Below are 12902 nucleotides of genomic sequence, written 5' to 3' on the forward strand. Positions count from 1 at the left end.
ATGCTCAGCTGCGGATTAGACAGGGACCTCAGGTTCCAGGGCTCGGTCATGAAGGCTATTCCCGCTGGATAAAAACCCCATTGCCCTCATTTCTCCCTACCCCCTGTCACACTCTCCCCTGCCTCACCACCACATGTCCACTCAAGCAGCCTTCCCAGAGCTGTCACCTCAGACCCTTACTTATTGTCTCTGCCTGCACTACCTGGTCAGGGAGGCCCTGCCTGAAGATCTGATAACTAAGGGCCTCTCATCATAAGGAGTTGTTCTTACCCATGGTTCACTTTGAAGACAAGAGTGCTTGGTGTTTGGCACCTGTGGAGGCAGCCCATCCCCAGCTCCCATCCTGTCACTGCCCAGATTGGACCATCACAGTCGAAACTCCCAACACAGTGGGCACCTGGGGAAACTGAAAGGACACAGCCCCACCAATCACAGCTGCAGCTACAGCCCTAGGACCTGCTAGGGCCCCAGGGGGCGTAGGGCACTCAGCAGCCAGATCCCAGGGGCTGATGTCGCAGGAGAGCTTCAGCCCCTCCGTGAGCAGCCACGGACAGGTCCCCATCTTGCCCAGCTGCCCATTTGTTCCTGCTGATGGTATTAGCAAGAACTATCCCCACCTCTGGGCTATTCCTCCCATCCAGTCTTTTCAGTCTTTTTTTTTTTTTCTTTTTGACTGCACCTCGTGGCATATGCTTAGTTCCCCCACCAGGGATCAAATCTGCACCCCCTGCATTGGAAGCTCAGAGTCTTAATAACTGGACCATCGGGGAAGTCCCTTCAGTCTTTTTTTTCCACTTTATTGTACTTTCTTCTCTTCTGTAATTTCTGGACATACCAGCAAAGGCTGAGTTGCTGGGGGTGGGGGATAGTCTTGCAACCCCAACTTCATCCAGGCACATGATCCATAAACTCCTCTGGGCCGGTAGAGAAGGAAGGAAAGGGGAGGCACCGCAGCATGAGGAGCAAGTAACAGTGTCACACACAGGACTCTGGCTGCCCCAGGGCCTGAGGCATCCCATGAGCGAGCTGAGGGAGTCCAGGAGGCCTCAAACGTGGCTTCCACACTGAGGGGCAAATCCAGGCTTTCCCAAGGCTGGGAAGAGTTCACGGCTGGATCCTCTTGCGGTACAGGTAGGCGTTGCTCACCTGGTTCATAATGACCAAGCTGGTAATGACAGGGCAAAGCACAGCCAGGTACCAGACCCCACCGGTGACTGTGGCAGTGAACCAGAGTGAGCACATGCCCAACAAGAGGCTGGCACCCCCCAGAAGGTAGCCCACCAACCCCGAAGTGGCGTGATAGAGCTTAAGCTTGGCCAGGGGCCATCGAGGCAGCAATTTGGGGTAGAGCAGGCCCACCCCACCCGAGCACTGCAGCCCTGCCCACAGCACAGCTAGCAACCCTGCCCGCCCATGCCAAGTGGCCAGGTGGGCTTTGCCAAGCTGTTCCTTGTGGAGGATGACAAGGCCCAGGCCCAGCAATGCACACAGCAAGGCCAGCAGCTGCAGAACCCAGTGGCAACGCGCTCGGCCCTTCCGTGAAAGGGAGCGCAGCAATGAACTCTCAGGAGAGAACACCAGCAATGCCTCGGTCATCAGGAAAGAGAACTGTGAAGACAAAGATAGGACACTAAATGGGAGTGCTGCCAAGCAGAAGGGCAGAGTTTTAGATACAACCTAAGCTGCCCGCTAGTGTGGGCAGAGTGCCCTTTATTTTCTTCCCCACTGACTAGAGTATTTGCTGGGGCAAGAGTGGAAAACTATCTGGGACAGAACATGTGTTCTGAGTAACCACAAGAGGTACCTCTCCACACTTCTTCCTGGGTACTACTCTGAAATGTCATCTCTGCTGTGTTACCCAGCAAACAAGGTTTGAGATGGGGCAGTTATAAATGATTCACAAGCTTTGTTTTCCTGACAGGCCTGGATACAATTTCTTGGCAAGAGTTGTCCACATGGGTGCCCTGTTTCAGGGAATACTAGGCGCACCACTGTAAATTAAGGTGACAGGAGGCACAGGTACACCCAAATGCATATTAACCTTCTGGCCTGGAGGTGGCTAAAGCATCATTTTGTACTTAGACAAACCCATTTGCCCTGCATCTTGATTACCCTAGTTCAAGTCTCAGATATAAACTGTGGCAGGAGTTGGAGCCTACAGTTCCTCCAACCCCACATCCCACCCCTCCAAATAGATATTAAGTGTCCATTTACATTTAGAGGCCACTACAGTCTGGGGTGTTCATTGGAAGGATTGATGCTAAAGCTGAAACTCCAGTACTTGTGGCCACCTCATGCGAAGAGTTGACTCATTGGAAAAGACTGATGCTGGGAGGGATTGGGGGCAGGAGGAGAAGGGGACAACAGAGGATGAGATGGCTGGATGGTATCACCAACTCGATGCACATGAGTTTGGGTGAACTCCGGGAGTTGGTGATGGACAGGGAGGCCTGGTGTGCTGCAATTCATGGGGTCGCAAAGAGTCAGACATGACTGAGTGACTAAACTGAAGACCACCCCCAGAGCTGTACTTCCTCCCACCCCTAAGAGCTGGCCAGGTTCACTACTTACAGCCAAAGACATAAGCACAGGGTGCCAGGAGAAGAGACCTGGAATGAGAAGAGGAAGCCTCATGAGGCTCAAGCAAGAAGAACCCAGCCACACCAATCCCCACAAACTGAGGAAAATGAGCAGCCCATCACCCAAGGAGGTGCTGCCAAAATGCAAGCTCTCTCTTACCACAACAAGCTGACCCCATATCTATTCTCTCTTCCTGGATCCTCCCTGGATCAGAGGCCACCCTTCAACACTTCTCTCAGCCCTCCTTTCCCCCTGTACTTTGCAAGAGACAGCCAAGTGCAGCACCCAGACAAGAGAAGCCAGGTACTCTGTGGGGCCTGGCCAAGCTGGCAGAGCCCTCTCTCTCATCTACTCCACCCTGCTTATCCCTCCAGCACGGCATGTCCCTGAGCCAGCCAGGCCTTTCCCAAGAGTCAGACCCAAAGCTTCCTATTGCCCCTGCTCCCCAGGAAAAGTGACAGTTCCCAAAAGTCAGTAGCTATGCATTGTACTTACTGGAGCCAGGCCTGGCAAGTACAGCCACAAAGATGGTGAAGCCCAGGGCCACAAGGTGGGCAGCAGCCCCGGAGACAGTGCGCAGAGCTCGGTATATGTGTGACTCGGTCTCCACAGAAAGGGCCATGATCAATCAGGCCGGCTATAGTCTGAAAGCATAGCAGAGTGAGCAAGGGCCTCTGGTGCTTGCTGTCCACTCTTCTAACTGGAGCAAGGGTGGCGGAGCAGGAATGCCACTCTCTTCCAAAGAGTTAAGGTAGGAAGGGACAGCATTAAGGCAGGGCCCAGAAATAGTCGCGGGCTGGTGGCCTGTCAGCCTGTATCCGCATCTGAATTGGCACAGATCACTGGTCCACCTTCCAGGTAAGTTACGCAAGGCCGTGTAATAGACTACAAATCCCAGAGTGCATCACGCCGTCGCAGGACGGGAGCGCCTGCTGGAGGGGCGTGAAGCACTACGGGAACTGTAGTTCCCGGTTGCGTCGAAATTACAGCCTCAATCTCTTTGCGCACACCCTTCCCACGTGCAGCTGGCTTACTGCTTCTACACGCCAGGGATTCGCCTGCCTCACCCGCAGCGCCGACCCGAGGAGGTGGTTCGGTCCCGAACAAGTGGGATTCTTCGGGCGCTAGCCGCGCGCCCTGCCGCTCCGCCGCCTAACTTCCGGGTGCGACGCCTACCCACCCGGGACTTCCTGGACTGTTCTCCGCAGCCACACGGCTGAGTTGCGCTGCGCAGGCGCTGTTGAGCAGATGGCTTCGCGGGTGTTACCAGTGCGCAGGCGTGTCTGACCTGGCGGCCCAAGCCTCTGGTCTGTTTCTGACAGGTGCTCCCAGGAATAGAGGCCCCAGCTACAGACCCCGGCCCCACTAGCGCCATGGGCAGCAGCTGCCGCATCGAATGCATATTCTTCAGCGAGTTTCACCCTACGCTGGGACCCAAGATCACCTATCAGGTGCTATCCGGGCTCGCGGGACAATGGGGGATAGAGGGACGCTCCAGGGAGTTCAGTCAGTTGGCTGGAAGCGATGGAACCCAGTGCCCCGTGTTGCACGCAGGCACGCCGCTCCCTCGTTCGCGGGGAATCGTGAACCACAAGTATATTCAAACCCAGTCCCGAGCTCCCGGTGTGGCAAAGCAAACAAACATCACATAGGCAGTGATTGTGGAAAATGGGGCTGTGTGGGCCCAAGGGAGGTGCCAGGTCCTATGAGAGGTGTGAGTGGTGATCCACTAGTGTCCCTGCATGCATAGAAATTTAGGTGTGGGAGGAGTGTGCCAGGTGGAGGGAACAGCATATGCAGAAGCCAGGAGGTAGGTGAAAACATAATGTGTGTGTGGAAACAAAGTTGGAGTAGGCCTGGGTGGATGGGAGAGAGGAGAAACCCTGGAGAAGAGAGCTTAGGTCTTGAAGGTCACCCTGTGTACTCTGCCTAGTCTCTGTACTAGGTCCTCTAAGGGGTTTTTTGTCACTCCCTTCCACAGGTCCCTGAGGACTTCATCTCCCGGGAGCTGTTTGACACCGTCCAGGTGTACATCATCACCAAGCCAGAGCTGCAGAACAAGCTCATCACTGTGTGAGCCCCTAGCTGGGGAGTGGGCAGGGCTCCCAAGGAGGCGTGGACAGACCTGGGGACAGGAGGAGATTGATTTTGTTCCTACCTGTTCCCCTCGTCCAGCACAGCCATGGAGAAGAAACTGATAGGCTGCCCCGTGTGCATCGAGCACAAGAAGTATAGCCGCAATGCCCTGCTGTTCAACTTAGGCTTTGTGTGTGACGCCCAAGCCAAGACCTGTGCCCTTGAGCCCATCGTCAAAAAGCTGGCTGGCTACCTGACCACACTGGAGGTCTGCACACAATGGGCTTGCATGGATGGGCAGGCAGAATTAGGGAAGTTGTTCGCGTGTCTCCAAAGCCCTCCAGACCTGGGAACCTGTGAGGGAGGGTGCCAGCCAAGGGTCCTGGGGTGTGCCAACCATGCTGTCCATGCCCCATCCAGCTAGAGAGCAGCTTCGTGTCCACGGAGGAGAGCAAGCAGAAGTTGGTGCCCATCATGACCATCCTGCTGGAGGAGTTAAATGCCTCAGGCCGGTGCACTCTGCCCATCGGTATGGCCTGGCCTCTACAAGGACAGCAGAGGGGTCGAGGAGGGATGGGAAAGTGGTAGAGGAAGGTGGGCCCAGTCAAGGACAAGACAAATTGGCGGCTAGGAAATAGCCATGAGCTTGGCTGACGATGTCCAGGGTCCAGTGGATGATGGGGTTGGGGAGGGGGAGGCCAGTAGAGTTCTCTGGCTCTGCTCCCTGAACATGTTTCTTCCCCTGAATGGACCTCAGTCTCTTGCTCCATAAAAGGAGGAGATTGATCCTACCCGGAGCCACCTGTCTGCCTCAAGGGTGGTTGGGAGGACTGCCTGGTAATTGAGGGCCTCTTGGAAGAGTTGGCACTGAGGATATGGGTGGGATCCCCTGCAGATGAATCCAACACCATCCACTTGAAGGTGATTGAGCAGAGGCCTGACCCCCCTGTGGCCCAGGAGTATGATGTGCCTGTCTTTACCAAAGACAAGGAGGATTTCTTCAACTCACAGTGGGACCTCACCACACAGCAGGTGCGCTCACCACCCCGGCCATCATGACCTGTGGCTGGCCTCAGCCCTGGCCTCATCCCACTTCTACTGAACCTGTTCTTCCCTGCCCAGATCCTGCCCTACATTGACGGTTTCCGCCACGTCCAGAAGATCTCAGCCGAGGCAGACGTGGAGCTCAACTTGGTGCGCATTGCCATCCAGAACCTGCTGTGAGTGGGGAACAGTGACACCCGGGACAGGTTTACCTGTCAGGAGGAGCCCAGGGACCCTGAGTGTAGGTGCTGGGAAGGCATGGCCCTCAGAAGCTGAGCACTACTGTTTCCCCCAGGTACTATGGCGTTGTGACACTGGTGTCCATCCTCCAGGTAGGTGAGTCTGGGGTCTGAATAAGTGGAGACTGGATCATGTGACTGGGCCCAACTGGGGCTGTGTCAGACTTCCAAGCCCCTTACTCAAGCCCCTGTGCCGCCTACTACCCTCCAGTACTCCAATGTGTACTGCCCGACACCTAAAGTCCAGGACCTGGTGGACGACAAGTCCCTGCAGGAGGCGTGTCTATCCTATGTGACCAAGGAAGGTATTGTCAGGCCCTGGGGGAGGCCATCTCCGGGAGGGCAGGGCCACCTGGAGAGCTGACCCTTGATGCCTGCAGGGCACAAGAGGGCCAGTCTCCGGGATGTATTCCAGTTGTACTGCAGCCTGAGCCCTGGAACTACTGTGAGAGATCTCATTGGCCGCCACCCCCAACAGCTGCAGCACGTTGATGAACGGTCAGAGGGGGGCTCCTTGAAGCATGAGAGGTTTGCCTGAGGGGAGGTACATTCTCTGTGTCTCTCTGGAACTCTGGGTCAGAGAGAAAGCAGGAGACACCTAGTGAGCAGAATCACATGGCACTGCTAATCCAGGAAGGCTTCCTGGAGGTGATGGGTTTTGGAGACCAGTCTGGTCATGGAAACAAAACCGGAGGGGAGACTGGCCTGGCTAGAAGGAAGCCTCGCCCAGAGCATCACCTCTTTCTTCCTTGACACTCATCCCAGGAAGCTGATCCAGTTTGGGCTTATGAAGAACCTCATCCGGCGACTACAGAAGTATCCTGTGCGGGTGTCTCGGGATGAGCGGAGCCACCCTGCCAGGCTATACACAGGCTGCCACAGCTACGATGAGATCTGTTGCAAGACAGGTAGAAGCAGGCAGGACCGCTGAGGTGGGGTCAGGGCAGCGTGGCCAACCCCCTCAAGGCTCCTGACCTCACCTCCACCACACCATACAGGCATGAGCTACCAAGAGCTGGATGAACGGCTGGAAAACGACCCCAACATCATCATCTGCTGGAAGTGAGGCTGGTGGCGGTTGGACAAGGCACGCAGCTATGGCTACTCTCTTCTGCTAAGCCCTGCCTGGTGCATGAGGACTAGACCAGAAAACTAGTCCATACTGTCCTAAGGTTGACCCTCATTTCTGTAAATAAAGTCATCCGTTTCAACCTACGTTTATTGAAGACTACCTCTGAGCCAGCCACCAGAGAGGAGTAGTGAATGAAATACCCCTAGTCCTGGCATCCTGGAGCGCCATCTGGTGGGCAGAACCGACAATGGGCCTGTAAAAGTGCCCACTAATTATAAACTGAAATAATCAGCCAGAAAGAAACAATCAGAAAGCTGAGATGAAAAGTGAATTGGGATAGGAGCTGAGACTGCTCTGTATTAGGTGGGCAAGGAAGGCCTAGCTGAACTAGTGTAAACCAAACCCTGAAGAAGGAAGAATACACCAGGCAGAGGTAACAGGTGCAAAAGCCCTGAATCAAAATCTGCTTTGGGATATGTGAGGAAGCCAAGGGAAGCCCATGGGACTGGAACATAGAGGGCAAGGGGGAGTGGGGCAAGAAACAAAATCGGGAGGTAGGACAGGAGGCAAAAGCCTGATTCTGCAGAGCTATGGATAAGCTGCTTTGGACATCCGAAATCTCTCTGACGTCTATTTGTCACTCAGTGGTGTCCGACTCTTTCGTGACCCCATGCATGTAGCCCACCAGGCTGCTCTGTTGGGGGAATTCTCCAGGCAAGAATACTGGAGCCATTTTCTTCTCCAGGGGATCTTTCTGACCCAAGGATTGAACCTGGGTCTCCTGCACTTCAGGCAGATTCCTTACCATCTGAGCTACCATAGTATTCAATGTTTTGAAGGCCAGAGGCAGCCAGATCCACTGTCAAGTGAGGAAGGAATGTCTCATGTACAATTTTTTTTTTTTCTAGCCACGCTGCATGTGGGATCTTAATTCCCCAACCAGTTATCAAATCCACACTCCTTGCATTGGAATCGTGGAGTCTTAATCACTGAACTATCGAAGTCCCTCATATACACCTTTAAAAGACTCCTGGTGGGAATTCCCTGGAGGTCCAGTGTTTAGGATTTCAAGCCCTTAAACTGCCAAGGGCTGGGGTTCGATCCCTGGTCCAGGAAATAAGATCCCACATGCTATAAGGCAGAGGAAAGCTCAGGAAGGTCAAGGGTGGAACCATTTCCACCAGTAACAGTAACATGAGAGGTGATGGCAGCCCGGACTAGGAAGGAGAGAAGTTGTGAGCCCTGCGCAGTATTTTGGGGATAGAGCCAACGAGGTGGAGCTGGACGCCAGAAATGCTGGAGCAAGGAGCCCAGAGAGAGGAGCATCAAATGTGGGCGGAAAGAGAGTCGCTACTGGAAGAGCTGGTGGCGGGCGGGCCGACTTGACATCCATCTGAGGAGGGAGCCTAAGCTGCAGGAGTCTGGAACCCTCGAGCTGCAGCCGTTTGTGAGGGAGAAAGCTCTAGGAGTCCAAAAAGAGTTGCTGCCCGCAGCCTGACTGGCAAGCAAGACGCTGGCGGGTGAGGACCCAGCAGGGGCGGGGCCCAGGTAGCACTGCGCAGGCGCCGAGCTTACCGTTTCCATGGTGGCGAGGACTCACGCGCAGCAACAGCTCCGCAACTGTAGGGTCCCAGACTTCGGCCCCGCGGGAGACCGTGGTCCCCGAGCGTGTCGGCATCGCCACCCCAGAGCCAGCAGCTGCCCGTGGAGAGCCAGACCCCACCTTCACGCTCTCGGTCCGTTGCGGAGACATGGGCGACCTGGAGCTGCTGCTGCCGGGCGAGGCTGATGTGCTAGTACGGGGACTGCGCAGCTTCCAGCTGCGCGATATGGGCTCCAGAGGGTGAGGCCGCTGAATACAGGGTCAGGCGGCGTCATGGGGTCAGAGTCCTTGAGTTGGGGGAGTGTGGGCCAGAGTCCTCTGAGGGGAGGGTTTGCCCAGCGTGGAGGGGCCCTTAAGTTGGGGAGGTAAAGCTCTCTGAGATAGGGTTATATGGTCCTGAGCCACCTTAGACCCCTCAGAATAGGGTTAGGCTTCAAGAGCACCCAGCCCTGACCCCCAATCCTACTGCACATATGTGCACCCACATGCACACACAACCCGGGGCAGGTGGAACCAGCAGCATGAGAACCTGGAGAAACTGAACATGCAGGCCATCCTCGATGCCACGGCCAGCCAGGGAGAGCCCATCCAGGAGCTGCTGGTCACCCATGGGAAGGTACGCTGGAGTCACAGGCAGGGTTCCTGCCTTTTTACCACCCCACACCCCACCACCCATCTACCCTCTCAGAAACTGGGTGCTTACACTTCCCTCTGATGGGCACCTCGGCCCTCCCCAAAGGAGAAAGAAGAGTGTGTAGGACCCTGGCATGCCTGGTGGGGAGCAGGGTGCAAGCTGATTAGGGAGATAGTCCTGGATCCTAGAACAGCCTAGGCTGTAGGGTGAGGGCCCAAGTTCTAAAGGCATTCCTGAATAGCCTGTCAGGCTAGAGAGGGGCCCCCAGTGAAGTGGGGCAGAACTTTGGCATAGAAGGGAACAACCTCCCCAACAGGAGAGAGAGAGAGAGGGAGTTAGAAACCAGGAGTTGGCTTGACTGGAATGTGAGCCAGGAGGTGGCACCAGTAGATGACCTGAATCATCACTGACAAAAGGGTTCCTCTGCAAGGAAAAAGTGGAGCCCCCTACTGGTGGGGTGGGGTAGGAATAGGGCACTATAGAAGGACCTCAGAAAAGAGTGAGGCCAAGGCACACAAAAGCCTCTGAAGATGAGAGAACAAGGACAAGAGAAGGCATGAGCAGGAGGCATGAGCAGAAGGCTGGCCTGAGGGTGCACTTGGATGGGGGATATGGGGCAAGGGCTCAACTGCAGAGGGGGAGCATGGCAGCCTGGGGACAAGGCAAGGACCAATCCATATGAAGCCTGGGGGATGGAGACCCTCCCAGAGGTGTTGGAGGCAGCTGGGAATGAAGGTTCAAGGTGCAGGAGAGAGGTTTGAGAAGGAATTCATGGGGCATAGGAGAGCCTAGGGGTCCACGGGAATTTGAGGAGGGCTGAACTGGGCTGACCTCTTGGCAGGCCAAGACAGGCCCATCTCACCCCTTGTCCTCTGCCCTCCCCCTCAAAGATCCCGACCCTGGTGGAAGAGCTGATTGCAGTGGAGATGTGGAAGCAGAAGGTGTTCCCTGTGCTGTGCAAGCTGGAGGACTTCAAGCCCCAGAACACGTTTCCCATCTACATGGTGGTGAGCTGGGCCGTCGGTGCATAGCCCTGCCCGCCCCTTCAGACAGCCCTGGACTAGAGAGGGTGGCTGGTAGCCCGTATCCCGCTCTCAGCAGCTCTGGGCCCTATCCTCTTTATGTGACAGTTACACCACGAGGCCTCCATCATCAACCTCCTGGAGACAATGTTCTTCCACAAGGTGAGGCAGCCACCTTGCCCATTGGCTACTGCCCTCGGCGAGAGTCTGGCGGCGAGGGGGGTTGTGTCTGTGTGGCCAGAGCATCAGAGCCAGGACGTTTCCCCCTCCCTGCCCTTCAGGAGGTGTGCGAGTCAGCGGAGGACACGGTCTTGGACCTGGTGGACTACTGCCACCGCAAACTGACTCTCCTGGTGGCCCAGAGTGGCCGTGGTGCCCCTCCTGAGGAGGAGTCCCAGTACAGCAGCCCCATGCAGGTGGGCTGAGGTGCCCTGGGGCTGGCAAGGGCTAGACCCCAGTCCCCCCTAGCTTGAACACCATGTGCCCCACCCTACCCCCCACCCCAGGAGCTGCAGAAGCAGGCAGAGCTGATGGAATTTGAGATTGCACTGAAGGCCCTCTCAGTGCTTCGCTACATCACAGACTGTGTGGACAGGTGGGCAACCCAGTCAGGCCTGGGGCCTGCAGTGGAGGGCTGGGAGCCTGGGCCTGTCACCTCCACTCACCTCCCCATCCCCATCCTAGCCTTTCCCTGAGCACCTTGAGCCGCATGCTCAGCACCCACAACCTGCCCTGTCTCCTGGTGGAATTACTGGAGCACAGTCCCTGGAGCCGACGGGAAGGAGGTAAGGTCCTCCTCCACCCGCCTAAGCCCCAGTTCACTGCTTCCAGGACATCTTCCATCTTCCAGGATTGATGGGGTGGGCCACTTGCAGCCAGATAAACTTTGCCCCCTTGCCCAAAGAAAATACCAGGATGTTTCCCCCACAGTGGGCCTAGACCTGGACTCTGTTGCAGGCAAGGCCTGTGTGTCCACTATTGAGGAGTCACGCTGCTCTGAAGTGAGCCCCACCCCAGCGTGGGTGTGTGCTATGGCCCACGCAGCTGGATCATTCAAAGCGCACGCAATGCCTTCACCCCGTACATTGGTTCCTCTTTCCAGGCAAGCTGCAGCAATTTGAGAGCGGCCGTTGGCAGACAGTGACCCCCTCAGAGCAGCAAAAACTGAGCAAGTTGGATGGGCAGGTGTGGATCGCCCTATACAACCTGCTGTTAAGCCCTGAGGCCCGGGCCCGCTACTGCCTCACAAGCTTTGCCAAAGGACAGCTACTCAAGGTAGGAAACTCCTACATGAGTGTCCACAGCCCCTGCCCTGCTGTGGGTCACCCTTGATGTTTATTTTTGCCCGCCTACCTCAGCCGCAGCCCTCTCTCCACACCTTGGGCCTCAGGTGATAACAGCAACTAGTGGGACCTGGGTCCCACTGGCACCCTCAGCCCAGTCCAGCCCAGCCCAGGCCCTCTCTGTTCCCCAACCCTCTGGTCAGCACCGCCTCACACTGGCCTCCCCTGGACACCCTTGCAGCTTCGGGCCTTCCTCACAGACACACTGCTCGACCAGCTGCCCAACCTGGCAGACCTGCAGGGTTTCCTCGCTCACCTGGCCCTGACTGAAGCCCAGCCCCCTAAGAAGGACCTGGTGTTGGAACAGGTAGGCTCTTGGAAGTTAGTTGGTCAGGACCACTGCTCACTTGACCAGCTCCTCCTCCCTGCCACTCTCTGCTTCTCTTCCCCAGATCCCAGAAATCTGGGAGCGGCTAGAGCGAGAGAACAAAGGCAAGTGGCAGGCTATCGCCAAGCATCAGCTGTGGCATGTATTCAGCCCCTCGGAGCAGGACCTGAGGCTGCAGGCACGAAGGTGAGGCCTCCTAAGCCAGCAGAAGAGGGATAAGGGAGGTAGCAGCGTGGATGTGGGTGGGGTTGCTCCTGTCCCCCCACCCACAGGTCCAGCAAGTCCTTCCGGACCCATTTTCCAGGTGGGCTGAGACCTACAGACTGGATGTGCTCGAGGCAGTGGCTCCAGAGCAGCCCCGCTGTGCCTACTGCAGTGCAGAGGCCTCCAAGCGTTGCTCCCGGTGCCAGAATGAGTGGTATTGCTGCAGGTAAGGGCATCCCAGGACCTTGGACCCCTAAGTTCCACTCCCATACCCCTTGGAGCACTGCATCTTCACCGGCCCATTTGCCTGCAGGGAGTGCCAAGTCAAGCACTGGGAGAAGCATGGAAAGGCTTGTGTCCTGGCAGTCCAGGGGGACAGAGCCAAGTGAAGGCTGCAGCTGCTGAGGGCCAACCACCCATGCCTACAACCCACTCGAGTGTCCCCCCAAAACCTCTGGATCTCAATCTGGCCTCTGCAAGTGCCCCAGCCTCCCAGGTGGTGAGGATAGTAGGCGGGAAGAGCTGTTGACCCATCTCCCCCCAAGCTAAGCGTTCCCCACTTCCTGCTCTATCAGGCGGGAAGGCTTGGGGTGCAGCCTCCCCAGGCTGGGGCAGGAGGACTGGGTGGGAGGGGCGGGGGCGGGGGCGGGGGCGGGGGCGGGGGGGGGGGGACAAGGGCCGGATGTGGGGACCCTCTTCCTCTAGTACTGTAAAGTAAAGCTAGCTTCCACAAACACGCCTGTTTCCGCGTGGCCCC

The 12902-nt window shown here is 56.6% G+C and overlaps 3 protein-coding genes across 7 annotated transcripts; 2 read left to right on the plus strand and 1 right to left on the minus strand.

Moving 5' to 3' along the window:
* Nucleotides 1-776: 776 nt before the first annotated feature.
* On the minus strand, nt 777-3750 carry CYB561D2 (cytochrome b561 family member D2). 2 transcript variants are annotated; one of them, XM_086367929.1, is made up of 4 exons: nt 3648-3750; nt 3076-3224; nt 2572-2609; nt 777-1608 (listed from the first exon to the last, which is right to left on the minus strand). In XM_086367929.1, exons 2-4 carry the CDS (start codon nt 3200-3202, stop codon nt 1105-1107), a joined length of 669 nt encoding a protein of 222 aa, XP_086224055.1. In that variant the 5' UTR covers nt 3203-3224; nt 3648-3750; the 3' UTR covers nt 777-1104. The 2 variants fall into 2 exon arrangements, with proteins under 2 accessions (XP_086224055.1, XP_086224056.1); XM_086367930.1 differs by having other exon boundaries at nt 3615-3750.
* Nucleotides 3751-3859: 109 nt separating this feature from the next.
* NPRL2 (NPR2 like, GATOR1 complex subunit) lies at nt 3860-7154 on the plus strand. Of its 2 annotated transcripts, none has more exons than XR_015151633.1 (11): nt 3860-4031; nt 4562-4653; nt 4756-4924; nt 5077-5185; nt 5552-5688; nt 5779-5876; nt 5996-6036; nt 6151-6244; nt 6320-6437; nt 6705-6847; nt 6938-7154. XR_015151633.1 is itself a non-coding variant. In XM_086367923.1 (11 exons), the coding sequence occupies exons 1-11, from the start codon at nt 3954-3956 to the stop codon at nt 7003-7005; spliced, it is 1143 nt and encodes a 380-aa protein (XP_086224049.1). In that variant the 5' UTR covers nt 3860-3953; the 3' UTR covers nt 7006-7154. The 2 variants fall into 2 exon arrangements, 1 of the variants encoding a protein (XP_086224049.1); XM_086367923.1 differs by having other exon boundaries at nt 5996-6032.
* A 1406-nt stretch (nt 7155-8560) lies between these two features.
* ZMYND10 (zinc finger MYND-type containing 10) lies at nt 8561-12881 on the plus strand. 3 transcript variants are annotated; one of them, XM_086367922.1, is made up of 12 exons: nt 8561-8854; nt 9122-9230; nt 10139-10255; nt 10379-10432; nt 10552-10686; nt 10777-10865; nt 10955-11055; nt 11373-11545; nt 11795-11920; nt 12006-12127; nt 12246-12371; nt 12459-12881. In XM_086367922.1, the coding sequence occupies exons 1-12, from the start codon at nt 8763-8765 to the stop codon at nt 12532-12534; spliced, it is 1320 nt and encodes a 439-aa protein (XP_086224048.1). In that variant the 5' UTR covers nt 8561-8762; the 3' UTR covers nt 12535-12881. The 3 variants fall into 3 exon arrangements, with proteins under 3 accessions (XP_086224048.1, XP_086224046.1, XP_086224047.1); XM_086367920.1 differs by having other exon boundaries at nt 8590-8807; XM_086367921.1 differs by lacking the exon at nt 9122-9230 and having other exon boundaries at nt 8616-8854.
* The last annotated feature ends 21 nt before the right edge of the window (nt 12882-12902 follow it).

This window comes from Bos grunniens, chromosome 22 (assembly GCF_055505025.1).
Source record: "Bos grunniens cultivar Pamir isolate PY7600 chromosome 22, Bosgru_T2T1.0, whole genome shotgun sequence".
NCBI lineage: Eukaryota > Metazoa > Chordata > Mammalia > Artiodactyla > Bovidae > Bos > Bos grunniens.

Excerpts from the sequence above, each read along its gene's own strand:
- ZMYND10 (XM_086367922.1), top strand. The coding sequence starts at position 8,763 with ATGGGCGACCTGGAGCTGCTGCTGCCGGGCGAGGCTGATGTGCTAGTA. Across the intron at positions 11,546-11,794 it reads CCAAAGGACAGCTACTCAAG|CTTCGGGCCTTCCTCACAGA; the intron begins GTAGGAAACTCC and ends ACACCCTTGCAG. Across the intron at positions 12,128-12,245 it reads CTGAGGCTGCAGGCACGAAG|GTGGGCTGAGACCTACAGAC; the intron begins GTGAGGCCTCCT and ends CCCATTTTCCAG.
- CYB561D2 (XM_086367929.1), bottom strand. The coding sequence starts at position 3,202 with ATGGCCCTTTCTGTGGAGACCGAGTCACACATATACCGAGCTCTGCGC. Across the intron at positions 2,610-3,075 it reads ACTTGCCAGGCCTGGCTCCA|GTCTCTTCTCCTGGCACCCT; the intron begins GTAAGTACAATG and ends TTCTCATTCCAG. Across the intron at positions 1,609-2,571 it reads CTGTGCTTATGTCTTTGGCT|TTCTCTTTCCTGATGACCGA; the intron begins GTAAGTAGTGAA and ends TTGTCTTCACAG.
- NPRL2 (XM_086367923.1), top strand. The coding sequence starts at position 3,954 with ATGGGCAGCAGCTGCCGCATCGAATGCATATTCTTCAGCGAGTTTCAC. Across the intron at positions 5,186-5,551 it reads CCGGTGCACTCTGCCCATCG|ATGAATCCAACACCATCCAC; the intron begins GTATGGCCTGGC and ends GATCCCCTGCAG. Across the intron at positions 6,245-6,319 it reads ATCCTATGTGACCAAGGAAG|GGCACAAGAGGGCCAGTCTC; the intron begins GTATTGTCAGGC and ends TGATGCCTGCAG.